At 39.3% G+C, this 19,602-nt stretch overlaps 1 protein-coding gene across 3 annotated transcripts in view; it reads right to left on the reverse strand.

Annotated features, from left to right (window-relative positions):
• Positions 1 to 544: 544 nt before the first annotated feature.
• Positions 545 to 19,602, reverse strand: part of Ankrd13c (ankyrin repeat domain 13C) — a 45,605-nt gene continuing 26,547 nt past the window's right edge. For 2 of the 3 annotated variants that reach the window (XM_050149469.1, XM_050149468.1), the window contains 6 exons: positions 14,554 to 14,685; positions 11,619 to 11,780; positions 7,411 to 7,490; positions 5,873 to 5,971; positions 3,418 to 3,518; positions 545 to 2,693 (listed from right to left, as the gene is read on the reverse strand). In XM_050149469.1, the coding sequence (XP_050005426.1) occupies positions 2,563 to 2,693; positions 3,418 to 3,518; positions 5,873 to 5,971; positions 7,411 to 7,490; positions 11,619 to 11,780; positions 14,554 to 14,685 (705 nt within the window). In that variant the 3' untranslated portion in view covers positions 545 to 2,562. The remainder of the gene's footprint in view (positions 2,694 to 3,417; positions 3,519 to 5,872; positions 5,972 to 7,410; positions 7,491 to 11,618; positions 11,781 to 14,553; positions 14,686 to 19,602) is intronic. The other variant, XM_050149470.1, reaches the window with a different exon arrangement.

A 19,602-nucleotide genomic window follows, 5' to 3' on the forward strand; every position in this document is an offset into this window, starting at 1 on the left:
GTCTGTCCCACAAGAAGAAACCAAGCTACAAAATCAGCATATACGCAGAGAACCTAGGGTCAGACCCATACAGGCTCCCTAACTTGTCACTTCCGTCTCTGATCCCCTGAGCCCTGGTTAGCTGATTTTGTGGTGTCCTTGACCCCCCCTCTGGCTCCTAAAATCCTTCCTCCCCAAATTCCCTGAACTCTGCCTAATGTCTGACTGTGGGTTTCTGCATCTACTCCTATCAGTTGCTGTAGGGATTCAGCCTTCTCTGAGGATTATGCTAGGCTCTGTTCCACAAAACTGCAGCTCTTTGCCCAAGAATATCTACTAAGGACATGTCTCAGGAATGGTTTCTTGAAGATGGAACCATATATACAGATGTCACCTGAGTGATGAGGTATCACACCTTTCAGGAATGGGGCCCCTACTACTAGCTTAAATTTTTTAAATTTACAATACAGAATTTTATCTACATTTCAAAAGTGATCTGCATGTAAGATTGTAAAAAAAATACTGACCTTAAATCATTTCATTAACAGGATTAAAAGGCACATCATGAAATTTTAATATTGTGAAAAGTTTATTTGCATTAATTATTAACTCCTTTTTTTCCCACCATTGTAAGAGATACATTTTTCTTTGTGATCAGAGAAAAAAAATATTTTGGAATGGAAAATCTGATTCTACTATTTGTTAGAGAAAAATTAAGTCTTAAAACAATCCAGTGCAACAATTTTCAGTAGTACAGTCCAGTGCAGCAATTTTCAGTAGTCCTGCCTCCAGTGTAATCCAGCAAAATATTCACATGGTAACAAGCTCTAAATCTCAAGCTACAATTTATCGTTGTGTCCTACATGGTCTACAGGGCCAGGGAGCCTAAAGCAGCAGTGGTCACTGCCTTTCTGAACCTCAGACCTTACAAATGACAACAGAACTCAAGTCACTGGATCAGCCATTATCTAAATGCCAGGGGCCAACAACCCTCCATTCCATCAAGCTAGCTCTGGGCTTCCCAGTTATTAAAATTATCTTACTGGAGTGGTTAGGGCTTTGGATTTTTAACTCTTGATTATTTTTCTTATAAAAAGTAATAAAACAACATATGCAAGGTGGTTTCACTATGTGAGATGTAACCGTACAGAGATAAATATCTGGTGGCTGATGCTTTGGATTTTTTTAAATAAGTCATCTCTTCAATAAAAGTCTCTAAAATCTTGGTAAGTGTAAACTACGGGTCACTCTATGACAACCTGACAGGTGCATCCTTGACACAGTTCATCAGGACACATTTATAAATATTTAGATAAATCTTTAATACAACATGATTCCTTATGACTCAGACATTAGTCTCCCTAATTTATTTTCATTCTTGGACCTTCAAAACATCTTGTAATAAATATGAAAAAATTTAAGTGCAAAAATGAGTAATGCATGATTTTAACACTTTGGAGACAGAAATCAGTAAATATTTTCCTGTGACTTAAAAAAAAAAATAAGAACTCAATCTTGCATGTTACTGGACTTTTAGCCTATAACAAATATATTGTAGCATATAAAATGTTTTTACCTTATTTTGAAAGCATTACATACACAGTTGTCCAAAATATGTATTTTTTAAAATTGACACCAATGCACTAATATTCCATTAAAAATAATCCGACTTATGTGCACTTACTAGAAAGCAAGTTTAAAAATTTGGAATTTGTTTAAAGTGCTGATACTTAGGAGAGGGCTAGCTGTAAGCATGTTACCGTACCTATCAACACGACAAGAACCTTTAAACTCAAGGTTAGGAAAACAAAAACAAACAAACAAAAAAGAGGTTCTATGAAAGGAAGATCAGTAACAAACAGTTTCCACTGAAAAGGGATTCAGGTAAAACATAGAGCACCACAATGAGCTGCACAAAGGTGCTGGGGGCACCACATTCCCTGCAGGGAGCACTCCCAACTGGATGCATTGCAGCTGTCAATGCAACTGTTACTGAGGTGCTGGGGGGCAGGGCACCACCTTCCCTGCAGGGAGCACTTCCTCGGAATGTATTGCAGCAGGCTGTAAATGCAACTGATGACTACCATTGCTCTGTTCACCTCAGAAAACTCATTTCCTTCTAGTTCACTGAACATTCAAATTACAGACTATACACAATAATGAAAAGAAAATTTAAAGGAACATTTATGCATACGACCCTGGATAGAGGTGATGCATTTCAAAGGGTTTCATATCTCTTAAGACACTGAATTTACATTAATGGTCCAGGAGTGTTTTAGATATAGCTATAGATATATTTATATGCATATATATTCCAACAGGAAGTGTAAAAATCTTTAAAAAGAAATCACAGCACTCACAGCTGCTTTACATAGGAAGGTCTCGGGGTCACTGGGTGTCAAACTATTACAGACAGGAAGTGACTTTAAAAAGATGGATGGCACATCCATTTTTTCATTTAATAAAATGAAGCTTCGGACATTTCATTAAAGGTCCGTTTCTCATCACATCACTGATGTGTCGACCCTCCGCTTACAGAAGCAATGTCCCTGCCACCTGGAGTCTCTTGCTCTTCTGGATCAGTTAAAGGTCAGGAAAACGACTCGGGTCTTCCTTGTAGTCTTCAGGGATGGCAAAGATGGACCCGTCAAATTCATCACATCGGAACTCCTGAAAAGTCACAGTGGCTGTGATCGTGGGAAACACGGGGATATCTGGAGAACAAATGGTGAGACACTGTCAGATGCCATCTGAGACAGTCCACTCGAGTAGGCCACATTCCAGAGGGACCCAATACACACCACCCAAGCCTGTGCAGTGGGCTCCAATGGCTTCCGTAGAAGAACATCCCGATTTCTCTTTCAAGTAATCTTCTATGATTACTTGAGCACAGCAATCACAGAAGAGTTTCTGGCCCAAAAGGTAAGTGAGTCTGAAAAGTATGTTCACCCGCTCTGCTCATTTGCTTCTCCCTGAGTGGGTTCTTGCTGCAGAAGGCACCCTGTGGCAACTGCAGGGAAAGCTTAGTAAACCGATGCAGATCTCTACTTCCCGACTCCCAACGTGAATGCTGAATGGTTTGTTTCCTGCAGCTCGCATAGGAGCCAGTGTGTCACAAAGGTTTCTTAAGTTTCTCCTGGTGCTGTGAAGTCTGCACCTTGTTTCATTATTTATAGCTGTGCTTCTTTATTTTAGTGACTTAAACGTTCACACACACTCTCCTGCAGGAGGTGCTACCATGACCTTTATATTTCATTTCATTTAAATCACAAAGAAATCAAAACTTTTATCTGCTATTGTTATTTCTCAGGCATTTTAACAGAAACACTAACACACTTAAGTAATAATTTTTTTAAACCTTAATAAAAATGAAGCAACTGGTACATTCTTTGAATTAAAAATAAAGAACACTAAAATTATACCTGAATTTTGTCTTACCTAATTTTACAGGAAAGCCTGGAGGAAGCTTCATTTGAACAAATTCTCTAAGCTTGTTAAAGTGCTTGAAGGGTGCTATTACTTCTAGAACATTCAATAATCTGAAAAATGAAAGAATAATGTTTTCATGGTTTATGTCCTTAAGGTTGTTCCTGAACTGCGTAGCTCAAACAAGATAAACTGAGGCAGACCATGTCCTCAGTCTTTCTGGGATGCATCTGTTTTCTTCTATTTTCATGACTGACTTCACTTTTAGGTTAGTAGGGTTAATCCTGGTTAATTTCAGATCACATAAGCAACCCCTCTGCCTAGATCCCAGAGTTCTTCAGTGTCCTATACAACAGAGTCACACAACAGCTCCTTCCAGCCTCTGGCTGGGCTATTCCAACACCCACTATTACTTTCCTTCCAACAGAGCATATCTTCCAGTGTCTTGCTGTGTAAGCAACAGCTAAACACATTAAAAACCTTAACTGCTTTGCTTTCCTGACAGCTGGACACACACAGATCACACTACTTCCTTTAACTTACTTTTTTTTCTAGGGCTGAGAGTTGGTCCCAGGATCTTGTGTATACACGGTCAGCACTTACTACTGAGCATAATCCCAGCACTTTTTTTTTTTTTTTTTTTTTTTACTTTTTGAAAATTCTTGAGACACATATAGTCTCAATAACTTGTCCAGGCAGGCCTTGAAGTTCTGATCCTCCCGTCTCAGTCTCCAATAGCTTGTGAACTTAGATTGTTCACAAGCTTGGAATTGTTCCAATAGCTTGGGATTGTGAACTTGAGCATAATTTACCCTTTCCTGTGTCAAAAACTATGGGTGAGTGATTGCTATGCTTTCTCTGCCCAAATCTCTGAAATTTGTTTCTTAATAACTGAGAGCTAAGCTAGAGAGGTCATGGTAGAATATTTGTCCAACATGAGCAAGGTTCAATCACATGAGAAAAAAAAAAAAAAAAAAGAAGTTTATCTGGAACCAGGGAGAGTAGCTTACATCTGTAAATTCATATGATCCCAAAACTCAGGAGTCTGAAGCATGGAGACTAGGGGAGTTCCAGGAAGGTTGGGCTAGAGTGAGGTCCCATCAAAGCAAAGAAACCTTGTCATTTAAAGGGGCAATTTTCCATGTGATTGTTCTGTAACAGCTTTTTCCCATCTTGGAATGAAATGCTATCTCACAGACTCTGCCCTTTCCTACAAAGACATGTCTATCACATCTCGAACACTAGCCCCCACTCTTGGAAGCTGGTAAATGTTCTGTACTCAGTCATGGCTCTGACTTCATCTCCTGTCAAAATTTAATTTCAGCCACATCTACTCTTGTCCACTGTGTCTGATGATTTTGTTTTATGAATAGTGCTGTTCTCTGCTCAGTTTAGTATTCCTTCTTCACTTCATTCTTGCCCTTCATCTCAGGAGTGATTTAGCTACACTGATTTATGCTCTCGGTGTGTTTCCACAGCAGTAACATTTCTTCTGTGATAGAATGGACTCTTGTCTATCTACTGTATGCAGCATTTCTTCATTTCCTTTCTCCTAGGACAGTGGTTACAATCATCACATGCACTAATACATCTATTTCTCACGTCTTAAGGCTCTCTGGAGTTAATTCCAAGCACACTATAAAATCAGCTGTATTCCTTTAACAGGGACCAGAGCTATCTCTCCATGTCTATTAACTCCCTTCTCACATCGCCTCCAGCTTCTACCCATGTGTGGCCTCTAGCTTACATAGAGGCTCTGTACAATATTCTATCTGACCTTCTTAAAGCTTCAGGGTAACAAAGGCAGGTAGTGTGAACAGATTTTGTTGAAAATTATATCTGGGCAGTGGTGGCACACGCCTTTAATGCCAGCACTCGGAAGGCAGAGGCAGGAGGATCTCTGAATTTGAGGCCAGCCTGGTCTATAGGTTGAGTTCTAGGAGTGGCTCCATAGCTACTGGGAAACCCTGTCTCTAAAAACAAAAACAAAAACAAAAAAAAAAAAAAGAGGGGAAAGAAGAAGAGAGGAAGAAGAAGAAGTAAAAGAAGTAGAAGTAGTAGTAGTAAAAGAACAACAAAATAAATGAAGGAGGTTAGTACTATAAATTCCAAGAAAAAGAAGACAAATGTATAATTTGACATAAATATGATCACTGTTGGAATCCAAGACACACTGGCTCATAAAGCACAGAAACTTGTGTGGAAAACTCGGACTATTTTCAGGCTCTGCATTCAGAAGCATAGTTGAAAAAACAGTCTAACTAATGTGCTGGAAGAAAATACCTTTTTATTCCACAAATGTCTATGCTTTCAGTTTTTATAAGCATGTATATTTATGTAAACCAGAAAATTTATGGGCAGGTGTACACACTCTTGACCCAAGAGCTGTCTGCTTTTTTCACATTTCAACACCTCAGATGCAAATAATGGTGCCTGTCAGAAATTTTGTAGTCAATAGCACACTTACGACTCAATCCCCAGGGGAAACTCCTGGCTCATGGCTACAGTGGCTTTAAATGTTTTCTTGCTCTCTTTGCACACCAGTTCTCTGCCCAGGTGTGGAGCCCTGCAACAGAAAGAACACTGTTAGGGAGCCTTGCAGAGAACTCATCACTCTATCAATACTCACCAATCTTCCACTTATCTTACCCTGTCTACAGAAATATTATTATGCTAAAAAAAAGATATATATATATATATAAGAAATGAGACAAAAATAGAGCTTAAAAGAAAAAAAAGTTAATACTCAAGGAATTTCATACTGAATAATACAATTTTAATAATAAACATTTTTAGGAACAAAAAACACTATGAGAATAAAAATTAATCTCTTTCACTATCTACTTAGTCTTAGCACTCAACAATAAAAGTACTGTGATTAAAGAACTGTGTACATATGCACTGTGTACAAGTGCCCTGTTAAAGCTGTGTACGTGTGCACTATGTACATGTGCACTGTGTACATATGCCCTGTTAAAGCTGTGTACAGGTGCACTGTGTACATATGCACTGTTAAAGCTCTGTACATGTGCACTGTGTACATGTGCACTGTTAAAGCTATAATAAATTTAAGGCTCCTTCTTTTGGTGTCTGTGACTGCACTGCGGCAAACACCCCTTCTATTAAGAGAGTGAGCAGAGTGGACAGGCTTGAGACCTTCCTTCCTTATTCCATTGAGTTGTGCGACTGGGCTTTCCTGCCCTGTTTAAAAGTTCTGTTGAACTATCTAGCACACGCCAGTGACTACATGATGGTTTCCTCTGACCTGCTGGGGTATCTAACAAAGGCTAGGCAAAATAGTGGTCACTCACAAAAAGACTATGCCCAACACTGTAAAAAGTTATGTCCATCCAACACTTTAACACTAGAACAGAATGTAGAAAACGTGTGATCACAACACACCTCTCAGTAAGGAAAAAACAAGGCAGCTTCTTCCTGAACACAGTGGAGTGGGGTGGAGTGGGTGGGAGTGGTAGGTGCAAGGGGGCTATTTTATTCTCCACCAAAGAAAACATCCGTTCGTCCATTCCAAATCACCTTTATTCACTCAGCTCTCCTCTAGTCAATGCACAGTAAAGGGAGAGGGATGCTGTGCCTACTCCTCTCCAGGTTATGGAAAGACGCTGAGCAGTCAATGAAATGAATGGTGACGGAGGGGAAACAAACTGGGTGGCTCACGCATCAGCACAGCTAAGAACAGTCTGCCAGACAAGGGAGCTGAAGAGCAGCACTCCCTTGAACCAGTCCTACAAGGCTCTTGCTTATCGGTGCGTGCGGTTGACAGAAGGGATGTAAAAAGAAGGCTCTAGATTCACAATGCACACAAAATTTGGGGATGTTTTTCTCAGGCTTACTTTATATTTCTTAAAGTTGTAACAATAGCTTTAGATAAAAATACATCAATAGTATGCTCTCAAGACTCTTGTATCTCAATAGACTGTTTTAATAAATTTTCTTCCTAACGTCCAAAGAAAACATAAATCAAAGGGGGGAAAAAACACCTACTTTCCATTTTCAGCAGATATGTATTCTTCCCACGTAATAGTGTTCTGAGGAGGAGGGGTAAGGGACTGTCTTCTTACCGGCTGCCAATAAGAAAAAGAAAAAGGAGAGTGTAGAACGTGGAGTGAGAAGATCACATTTAAAATGTAAAGTTAAAACATACTGAGGCAGAAAGCTTAGCAACCCCAAATTCCTCACGCACCACTCCAAAGAATACATACAGTGGGCTCCTCCCCAGCAACCCTTTCATAACCCCATGACTCTACTCACACATACATGTCCTACAACATATTCAGCTTGATAATGAACAGTAAAACAGACTGTCGTTTGAGTGACCTTTTTGTGAGGCTTTTTGTTTTGTTTTGTTTTTTTGTTTCTCGAGACAGGGTTTCTCTAGTTTTTTTGGAGCCTGCCCTGGAACTAGCTCTTGTAGACCAGGTTGGTTTCGAACTCACAGAGATCCTCCTGAGTCCTGGAATTAAAGATGTGTGCCACCACTGCTCCTGAGTGAATTTTTTGGGAGAAAAATTTATTTGCCATCTGATGCCAATGCATGATTAGACATGCAAAACATTTAAGATCAGATGCATCATCGTAAAGGACATACACAGGTAACTCAAGCATGTCAATCAAAACAGAAACCATCATACCCCTCTTCTAGCCACTAATTTACCTTCTTCGCAGACTCATTAAAAGAAAGCTGCAAACACTATCTGTGGCTCCTGAGTGCGCTAGCTCAAGTAGGCCACTGCTCCTCTGCAGTCTCTATTACTGTCTCTAAATAAAACTCCTTGCTGCTTTGCTGTTTTTGTGCTTTCCCAAATAATGGCATCAAGTAACTACCTGTTCTTCACTGTCTCAGTTATCTAAGATTCTTCCAGGAACTATGCTAGATACAGAAGCACAGACAGATACGCACATACTGGCTTCAAAAAATTTAAAGCAGCAGAAGAAAAAAATATATCAACAAGCAATTCAGCAGGAAAAAAATCCAAGAGTCATAGTCACTAGAAAGGCACAGGTGTCTGGGAAAGCATGAGGACCAACGTCATCCTCAAGGCCATTCTGAACTATGTGAGACTGTCCCCAAACAGGGCAAAAGACAAAAATACAAGACTAGGTCTATTCATATACTGGTGGGGGTACAGGGCTGAATTCTCCTGCAGGTTTCCCACAACCCAAACTCCTGGGCTCAAAAGCCTTCAGCAATAGTCTCCCAAGTGCCTAAGTTATAAATGCACAGCACTATGTCAGCTCAAAAAACAAGACAAAACAAAACAAAAAAACACAGGCTAGAGAGATGGCTCAGAGGTTAAGAACACTGATTGTTCTTCCAGAGGTCCTGAGTTCAATTCCCAGCAACCACATGGTGGCTCACAACCATCTCTAATGAAATCTGGTGCCCAATTCTGGCCTGCAGGCATACATGCAAAAATAAAACCACAGAAAGCAGCTCTACAGACTTGTGGAGGGTTCCACCTTTATGGTTTTGTTTTTGGAGATGGGGGTCCCTCAATGTAGCACTACCTGTCCTAGAACTTGCTCTGTAGACCAGGCTAGCCTCGAACTCAAGAGATCCACTTGCCTCTGCCTCCCAAGTGCTGGAATTAAAGGCGTGCACCGCCACTGCCCAGCTTATAATAATTTTTAAAGCAAAGAGAATTACAGTGAAGAATATGAATTGATGTATTTATTTCAACTATGGCAGGAAACAGCAAAAGGAGAGACAACACAAGGAGTTACCTATTGACTGTCTTTAAGGTCAAATTTCAATGCCTGTTAAATATGACTTTCGATCACTGTAGGATGAGCCAGCAAGAGTAACTAAACTAGGGAGAGGCAGTGCAAACTGAAAACTGCTAGGGAGAAATAAGGTGAATGACAGTCAAGAGTAACACCACTACACTTTGATTAAAGAAGGAAAGGATTTTTGTTCTGAGTTGTTTTAAAGACAGACCTTGGGTAGCCCAAACTGGCCTCAAGTTCACTGCGTACCCAAGATAACCTTGAGCTCCTGCTCTTTCTGCGTCCATCTCCGAAGAGCACATGCCACCTGGCCTACCTCCCCACCTCCCCCTGTTTCTATTATTAGTATGTCCCACTAAGAACTGGGGCTGGTAAACTGTGGCTTGTTTTAGCAGCCTGCTAGAGACTTTACAAATGCCTGGAGGCCAGAACCTTACTTTAAACTAGCAGTGACTGTGCAAAAGAAAAAGACTGGCTTTGAAGAGAAGACCCATCCTTTATGACAGCCTATAGAAAGCAGGAGCTGCCCCCAAGGAGCCAGATAATGGGAGAGTGCTGATGCCGGGGTAGCCAAAAGCTGTGGTACACATGAAGCCCCAAGTTCTAGACCCAGCAAAGATACATATAAACATAAACAAAGCTTCAAGCAGCATTTTATATAGTAAAGGATTTATCTATAAATTCAACATCACAATCACCAAAAGCCTCACATACACATACATTAGAAATTGATAAACTAAACTTAGGGCTGGAGAGATAGCTCAGAGGTTAAGAGCATTGCCTGCTCTTCCAAAGGTCCTGAGTTCAATTCTCAGCAACCACATGGTGGCTCACAACCATCTGAAATGGGGCCTGGTGCCCTCTTCTGGCCTGCAGACATACACACAGACAGAATATTGTATACATAATAAATAGATAGATAGATAGATAGATAGATAGATAGATAGATAGATAGATAGATAGATAGATAGATAAATAAAATATTTTTAAAAAAACTAAACTTAAATATTCACCAAGAATAGAGGTTCTTAACTGAGTTTGGTGTGCACAGCCACAAAGCTGAATGAAGCAGTAGGATCAGAAATCTGGGGAGAAATCTGTTTCTCCTACTTAGGAGAAACAGAAGATCCTGTTTCAAAAAGAAAGAAAGAAAAGAAAGAAAAGAAAAAGAAAACCCACAAAACTGTGTTTTTCCTGTCCCACTATGATCTGCCTTCAGCAGACACTCACAGCACCAGAAACTAAGCCAACATCTGCTCCACTATGCCAGAGCCAAAATAAGCCTACAGTTCACAAGGGTTTCCTTTAATTTCTGACTAAAGCTGAAAATCTATGTACTTCATGCATATTATTCTGTTCTATTCTATAGTTACATCCAGTAAACTATATTTTAATTTCTAATTTGAAAAATTACAGCTTCTTAAAATGTCATTTAAAGAGTCCTTAAGCAACTCAAATACAATAGAATACATTTCATGTTATCGTACATAAACCAAGTTGTCTCCATTTGAATGAACAGGCTTTAGTCGGGTCTGTAGACTTAACACCAGATAGTTTTTTACATACATTTATGCAGCAATTGGCTCATCAGAGCTAACTGGCAAACAGCCCATTAATTTCTTCTGTTTGATAGTGTTCCATGTATTCAGCCCCAATATTAAACAGGGGTAGCAATAGCCACCATCACAACAAAATTCATTTTTAAATCTAGTCTGTCACACTAATTGTAAGGAAATCCGGTCACTTTGCTCTAGGGTAAGCAAATACCCAAGCCTCCTGACTGCAGTTCCAGAGCTCACACATGCATGCATGCTTACAAGCACATGCACAGCTCTGAGACTGCTGCTTCCCAGACTGGAAGATGACTGTCACTATGTGTGAGATGTGCTTTGGTTGCTTTCAATCAGTCTTATTCAGACACTAAAAAAGGTGCCCATTCTCTCTCAAGGATCCCTACTCTCCTGGTTAGAGAGGAAGTTAACATCTGCAGATACTGACAGAGGGAATGGCTGGAAGAAAATAAAATCTTAGAATCTAGAAGAGACAGCTCAGCGATCAGAAGCACTTGCTGATCTTCAGAGGACCAGAGTTTGGACCCCAGAACCCCTAGCAAGCACAACTCCAGTCCCAGAAGATCTGACACACGTCTGGCCTTTCCCCATCCTTCCTGACCCCACACTCACTGCACCAGTGTTTCAATAAGCAGAAGCGACTCCAGTTCCCAGGCTGTGCAGGCTAGGGATGATCTATAAAGTGGTGGATCTTAAAGGCAGCAGGCAATAGGATACAGAATAAGAATTAACACCAGGTTTCATGCTTACAAAATGGCTTCAGTCTATTAACTAATGAATACTCAAAAGATAAAGTACAGATTCAAAAAATACCAAAAGTCTCCTCCCCCTGTCTATTCATAATCAACAAAGACAATAAAGGTACACAGGTAGACAGAGGTAGTAGAAGCGCACCTCGAAGTTCTGCTCCGTCAGGCTCCCACCTTTACTCAGGCTCTCCATGATGGCCTTATTCCGCAAAATGTCCTCCTCGCTGAGGTGCTCTCTTCTTTTTCTTGATTCTAGAACAAGCCCATTCACCAGATAAAAGTCTGCCAAAAAGTTTCCTACTCTTTCCTAAAACAAAATCAAATATTCCAAAATGACAGTTTAAAGGAAGGTTGATTTCAGGTTTCTAAAAAGTGTTGAGATCATAAAGTTCTCCATAAACATGTACCATGTCAATGAATATAAATATTCTGCTAATATGTGAAATCATCAGATATTTTCGGGAGTTAAATATACAATCATTCATTTCCAAACACAAAGGGAAATTTAAAGTACAAAAGATATTTGCTAATTAACCTGCAAATTAGGCAGCCTAAACAGAAGCATGAACGGTGTTCATTCACTACCTACTCCCAAGTAGCACAAAACAATCTAAGAACCTTACTAAAGAGTCAAATCTGAGTAACAAGGAGGGGTCAGGGGTAACACTGTTCCCATTTTATAGATAGAAAAGCAGAATTAAAATCTATAGTCCATGCCACACTAGATCCTCTCTGATCTCTGACAGAATAAAACTTCAAGTCACTGCTACTCACTGATTTGAAAAGGGGGGAAAAGAGTAGCCTTGCTCACTAACACGTTTAGATGTTAAATTACAGATGCAGGCGCAAAAACTCAAACGACAAAAGGCAACATGAAGAAGGCGGGCAGTTCTTTCCAATGAAGTCTCAAGTATAATCCGACGCTGACCCGCACCTCCAACACCCACACAGACCCGCGTAAAACTACCTATTCCCACTTCCACCTGCGTCCAGATTGACTACTCCACCTTGATGTGCCCTGGTATTCCAAAACTACATGTACAGCGCATCTCCAGTGCTTCCGTACCTCCTTACAAGTGACCAGGAAGCCAAGCATTTTGCACCCGTTTCTACCTACAAAATGGGAACCATGGCAAACTGACTCCCTCCTTACCTGTCAAAGACTTAAGAAGGTCACCTAGCCGCTGTTCAAGAGCTTTTGGCTGCTTAGTGGTAACACTAGGTGGACAGCAGTTTCAATTTTTATCTTCTCTTGAAGTGATCCGTCTAATGCTGCCCAGAAGAACAGAGCACAGACAAGTAAGACTTCAAAGCAACAAATGCACTGCAATAACTGGACCCACAGCCTGGAGTCCTAAGTGCCAATTGTTGCCAAATAGGCTTTGAGGGCTCAGGGGTAGACTTCTGTACGCCAGTAGGCTTTGAGGGCTCAGGGGTAGACTTCTGTATGCCAGGGAGGTGATTAACAGGTCTTGTGACCATAGAAAGAAGCAGAATTGATCAAATATAAATTATCCCAAAAATGTCAAGTGTGTACTACTTATGACCCAGCCACTGCTGTACCATGTGTATCATTCTTGCTGCCTGTACCGTACACTACAAAGGCATAAGGGAAACGAATGAATTCTGTTACAGTGGAGAAAATGGCAGAAACATGTGCTAACACTAAGGCTGTAGGAAAAAGTTGTAGTATGCTTACTTTACTATGTAACATGCAAACTGCTAACAGAAGCAGCACTCCTGTGAAAAGTAGAGGCTCCCACCACACACTCATGAAACAGCCAGTTCCAAAGCCTTAGACACCATTGTATTAGTATCAGGACAAAACACTACACATTATTTACAGATATATATTTATGTGTGAGAAATGCTAAAAAGGTCCGCAGGAGGGCCAGGATTGTAGACAGTGGTCACTAGAGTCTTCTGGCTTCATATATATGGCTATTTATATATGGTATTTATTTTGTGATGTCAACATGCTGCTGTGGTGGCATTTTTAATACAATTATCACTGAATTAACAGACTCTGGAAAAACAGATATCCCTCTATAAACTGTGTGAGTCTCATCCAGTTTCCTGAGCCTTAACAGAAAACACTAAGGATTCTAGAAGAAAAAGCAATTCTTCTTTAAAACTGCAATACAAAAACCTTGATATCCTAGGCATAGATTTCTGACTCCAGATGGTAGCACCTCTCCCCGTCAACAACCAGTTGGCTATTACAGTTCAGACAAATTCTCAAAAGTACACAAGCCAATCCCTTAAAGCAAGAAAGCCCACATGCCACCCTCTCCTTTTCTTCCCTTTTCTCATACCTTATCTCATTTATCCAACAGCCTTCATTGCTATCTCCTGAGTTACAGTTTTAAGTGAATATAAGCTTTGTTTTTCCAATGTAATAACATTCACTTACTATATTCATAAATATTATCTTAAAAAAAACATTAAATCTTCACCCCTTACCTGATACAGCTCTTATTGTTACATTTATAGTTATTTATTTTATTAATTTACAAACAATTATTTATTAATTAAAATGTTTCATTCATAATTTCGTAACTCAGGTCAGTTTCAAACCTGAACCTTCCTGGCTTAACACTCCATAGAGGCCATGCCAGGTGAAGCATTCCTAGCATGATTTTAAGTAGTCAGATGTGACGGAAAGTATAGAAACTTCCACTGAGATTTAAATTCACCATAGTCTGTAGAGATGTAAGCTTAATATGGGCAGACATAAGATACACGAGCTCTAAAGGATGAAGAAAAGACCCAGCAAAATAAATTCAAGTGTGCATCTTTTCATAGGCCTCTTATAAACAAATCACCAGAAAAAGAATGGAAACATGTGCAAACTCCCCTTATGAGGAGGGCAGACAACAGAGTTCAAATGAACTATACTTTCTATCTGGGCCTTTCCAAAAACACATGCAAACTATGTAATTAAGAATTCTAACTACTTCTGTGAATTCAAAAGAGAGGAAAGATCAGCCTAAAAGATAATTCCTATATTTTCATCATTATTTTGGTGATATTAGATACCAATTTTTTAAACTTAAAAAAAAATCTATATTTTTACATACTGTTTTATCTTCCCGAAAAAGCCATCCAGTTTGGGCACGTGTGAAAGAAATCGATTTGGTTGATAAAGTTGCAGAATAAATATCACTGCTCATTAAAATATCAACTTCTTCTTCTGTTTCCATCTCGGACTCCTAGGTTGGGGGAAAAGTTAGTATCAGAATCTGGGTTTCCTTCAAATATGTAACAAATTTCAAAGGACAAAAATATAGTTTCTAAATAACGTGAAGTGCTATTTATTCTAAAACTAGATGCTTACATTTCATGTCTGATATCTTCTCTAGTAACTAGGAATTATGACTAATTATGAATCTTTTAACCCATGGCAAAGGAAATATAGCATTTTCACACTATCATATAAAAAAGTAATAAACTCACTGTTTTTCATTATAGAACTATATGGTTGTGACACAAATTTTTTTAAACGCCTTTAAGAATCAAATAGAAAGATCTGAGACAAAAATCCTATTCAGAGGTTTTTATTTACTTTATATGCAGATAAATTAGCCTTTAGTTATTGGTAATATAAATAAAAGAATCCAGGGGCTGGTGAGATGGCACAGGGGTTAAGAACACTGCCTGCTCTTCCAGAGTCCTGAGTTCAATTCCCAGCAATCACATGGTAGCTCCCAACCATCTGTAGTTAGATCTGGATCTGGTGCCCTCTTCTGGCCTGCTGGCACCAAAACACTGTATACATAACAAATAAATCTTTCTTTAATATTTATTTATTTATTTATTTGTTATGTATGCAATATTCTGTCTGTGTGTATGTCTGAAAGCCAGAAGAGGGCACCAGACCTCATTACAGATGGTGGTGAGCCGCCATGTGGTTGCCGGGAATTGAACTCAGGACCTTTGGAAGAGCAGGCAATGCTCTTAACCACTGAGCCATCTCTCCAGCCCCAAATAAATCTTTAAAAAAAAAAAAAATCCATCACTGTTATCTGAGTTTTCAGATTTTCAATATTTAATTTCTTTCTTTTTTTTTTTTTCCTTCCCCCTCCAAGACAGGGTTTCTCTGTAGCTTTGGAGCCTATCCTGGAACTTGCTCTGTAGACCAGGCTGGCCTCAAGCTCACAGAGGTCCTCCAGCCTCTGCCTCCAGAGTGCTGGGATAAAAGCTGTGAACCACCACTGCCCAGCCTCTTTTTCAAAAATTTCTAAGAAGAACAAGGGAGCTAGCTGTGGTGGAGGACAACTTTTATTCCAGCACTTGAGAGGTAGGAAGATCTGTAAGTTCAAGGCCATCCTGGTCTCCATAGCAAGTAACCAGCCAGAGTTAACATGGGGAGAACAAATAAATATGACTTCTAAATCTTACCAGTAGTCTTGCTTAAGCTCTGTCTTTCTTTTCTTTTAAAGCATTTTCTATGCATTTGTAAATGCATGATGTGCATGTGGATGATGAGGGAAACCTATGTCATGATGTGTACAGAGAGGTCAAAAAACAACTATCAGGTGTGTTCTTTCTCTCTTCACATAGGTTCTAGGGACTGACCTCAGGTCAAACTCACATAGCTAATCTCTGCACTTGTTTCTAGGACAGAAAACCACATGCTGGGAAGCTGGGAAGCAAACAGGGAGATATACAAAGAGGTTCTCTCGCATAAAAAAAAACTCCTATTAGATAGAGACCAGGGAATGAAGGCTCTCTAGAGGCAGCAATGGCTACAAGCAGATAGCTATTTTCTACTCTTACAGCCCACTTTCAAGTGGGTATCACTGTGCCTGTGTCACTGAGTCCACAGCAATCAGCACCAACAGCTGGAATATACCAGCACCTTTGTCACCACCCTTACAAACCTTGATATTACTGCTAATGTATAGTGAGTGAAAGTGGATTCCTGGGTAGCACAAAAACTGGACAGTTTTCTAAAGAAATGTTTTGGTTCAACAGGTTGAGAAGAACATGAAATATTCCACTTCAAACTTTCTAATAGGTCATCTTGGGTACCAAACACTGTAAACCTTTTTTTTGGTGTTCAAACAAACTTTAGAAAACAGAAATCTATCTGTAAAGCAAGGACCCATCACTGAAAGAGATCTGCTGTTAATTATATTCTATCAATAAGCATTTAATAAGCAATCACTGCTTATATTTGCATATTACAAAAAACAACTGATTTCCTCTCTTAGTATCTCCAAGAGTTTGATTCTGGAACCTGAGATGCTCTAGTGTCTGCCAAAAAATGGCATGATGTCTACACATTGCCTACACACACCCTCACATGACATTAACGTCATTATTTCAGACAACATAAACACCACACTAATCTACAAGCAGGAGGACCTACCGTATTCCTATTCTAAGAACTACTGTTCAAAATCAAATTTCCCTGCATTTTCAGAATCATGAACACAGACACATCCATATATATTAACCCTGGGCATCACCACTCAAATACTCAAAGAGTCCTCCGCACCTTCAGCGAAGGACACACACACAATCCTAAGCATCACTGCTCTGGTGACCACAACACCTACGTCAGCTAACACTCACTCTTCTGCTTTTCTTTTAGTGCTGTGTCTGTGTGCTGAACTGCCTACAGATGCCACTTACAAAAAGAGGTCAAATTATCTACATCACAGTCCGCAGCTGGCAAGATAAATTCAGCTGTAGTCGTTTTACACTGAGTTGCACTGAACATGGCTGTACTCACTTACTCAGACTGTGCATAGCTTACAACCCACTAAGTGGTTGTAATGTTCTGTCCAGATCAAGAGTGTATCTAAAAAGTCCCAATATGTTCCAGATTCTCTAACAGTCTTTCAATCTATGGTGTAAATGTTGTATTAGCTACCAGATGATACAACTAAAAGAACCCCATTGCCTTCAGGGAGATTCACCAAAGAGAGAGGTAAAAAAGGTTGGGGATGGGGGTGGGACATAATAAACAAAGTTTTAGATTTTTGCTTTTTTTTTTTTTTTTTAAAGAAATATACAGCCCAGGCTGCCTCAAACTTGCTAAGTAGCTTTAACTCCTGATCTTCCTGCCTCAAACTAGCAAATGCTGGAATTGCATGTGTTTGGCTGGATTTTTTTCATTTGTCCATAAAATTTATTACATTTTACTGTTTAAAAGCATCCTAATTGAATCTTTGCAACTTTACTGCATTATTTGATATAGTTTTAAAATACATTTCTAACATTCTAGCAAATGATTTTTTTTTTAATTTTACATTTACTTTACTAAAACAAAATCCCTGAGAGAAATATTTTACAAGCAGGAAAGTTTTGGGTTGACTCACAATTTCGGTAGTTTCAGTCCATGATTTCATGATTTCACTGCTTATGGTGTGGAAAGGCAAAGCATACAGCTCTTGGGAGCATATTTGGACTGAGTCTGCTCATTAAACAAGCAACAGATAAAGCGATAGACTACGGATCAGAGAAACAAATTTTACTCTTCAGAGGTAAAGACTAGCTACCCACTTCATAACAGTCCATTGGTGTCATAATAATCTATTGATCAGCTGTCACCTTAATGAGTCCATAGCTTTCTCATCCAATGGCTGGAAAATCAGCTTTCAGGATATATATGGCTGGAATGATTTTTAGCGCATTCTAAGTAATATTTCACTATTAACTTGTAAATTAACAATAACATTTTAGTGCCAGAACATAATAAAACAACACCTTAAAATTATCACTGTAGATAATAGACAGGGACTATGTTACTGGTACATGTGTTTTCGGAATCACTTGACATTGTCTTTTTGCATAGCTCATTTTTAGGCAATCAGAATGCTAAAACTTTTTTGATCTTCTGACATTCCTAGCAGAAAGAGTCCTATATCAAACTCTCTGAAACTCTGGGACTTTCTGTATTTCCACTCCTCCTTCCACAACATCCCTGAGTCTTCTGTAAGGGAGGGCCTTATAGATGTTTCTGTTGGGACTGGGATCCACAACTGTATTTTAATTGGGGTTCGCATGTTTTTTTTTTGTTTTGTTTTGTTTTACAATCATACTGTTTTATGTGATTAAACCCAAGGCCCTAAGCTGCTGACCAACACTCCTATCAACTAAATTACAACTGGTACCTGATTTGAGATATAGTAACAGCATAAATATAGCAACACTGGCTACTCTTGCAAAGGAGCCAAGTTCAATACCCAGAACCCACATGGCAGAAAGTTCACAGCCAACACACTTGTCTGGATTCTAAAGAAACCAGAAACACACATGGATACCCAAACATACATGCAGGCCAAACACCCATACATATAAAATAATAAAAATACTTTTTAAATTAAAACAAAAAAAGAACATAAATACAATGCTCACTTGGCACAGAAAAATAAACACTAAGTTGGTGCCCTTGGATATAAAGATGCAAAAAGGGCCTTCCAGGTCCAGCAAATAGAAACATCAAAAACGAAAAAGGAAGCTTTAAATAACCTGACACATGTGGATACCCAGGTTTACTATGAGGTTATCTAAAACAGCAAGTCAGAAAGTCTAGAGAGTGAGTGAAGGTAAGGCTACATGAAGGAAGCCAAAGGAGACGCAGCAATGTCACCTTCAAGTAATATCGTTTTAATGAAAAGGGCCCGTGACCTTATTTTCAAAATTCAATGTAGAACTAAAAGCAGACAGAAAGGGAGCCAGGAAGATCATATATAAGGCCTGAGATACTAAAAATCTAAATTCTAGAAACAGTGGGATAAAGATAAATGCTGTTATAATGACATTAAGGAAAGAGATGAGCAGGCACATTTTCCAATCAGAAATCGTGGAGTGTGAGAAAAGATGCCAAAAATAACTTCTCGGTTTTTAAGATAATGATACCATTCACCCAAAGAGAGAAAGCAGGAAGAAGCAGTTTTGAGGAAAACAAATGAGCTAGGTGGTTGTTTTTATACTGTGTAGCTTAATTCATCTGTCTTATTCACCACACAATCCTAGTATCATCATCACCTCAATGAATAACTAGAATTTTCTCACATAATTTCGTTGCCTCCAATGTCTCTCTAACTCATCTCAGACACTGGTAATACTGGAGTTGTCATCTGTCACCTATAAGGGTCCGTTTCCTCATCTATCAG

Source organism: Alexandromys fortis, unplaced genomic scaffold, assembly GCF_014885135.2.
Source record: "Alexandromys fortis isolate MF-2015 unplaced genomic scaffold, M_Fortis_MF-2015_v1.1 scaffold_68, whole genome shotgun sequence".
In the NCBI taxonomy this organism is placed as follows: Eukaryota; Metazoa; Chordata; class Mammalia; order Rodentia; family Cricetidae; genus Alexandromys; species Alexandromys fortis.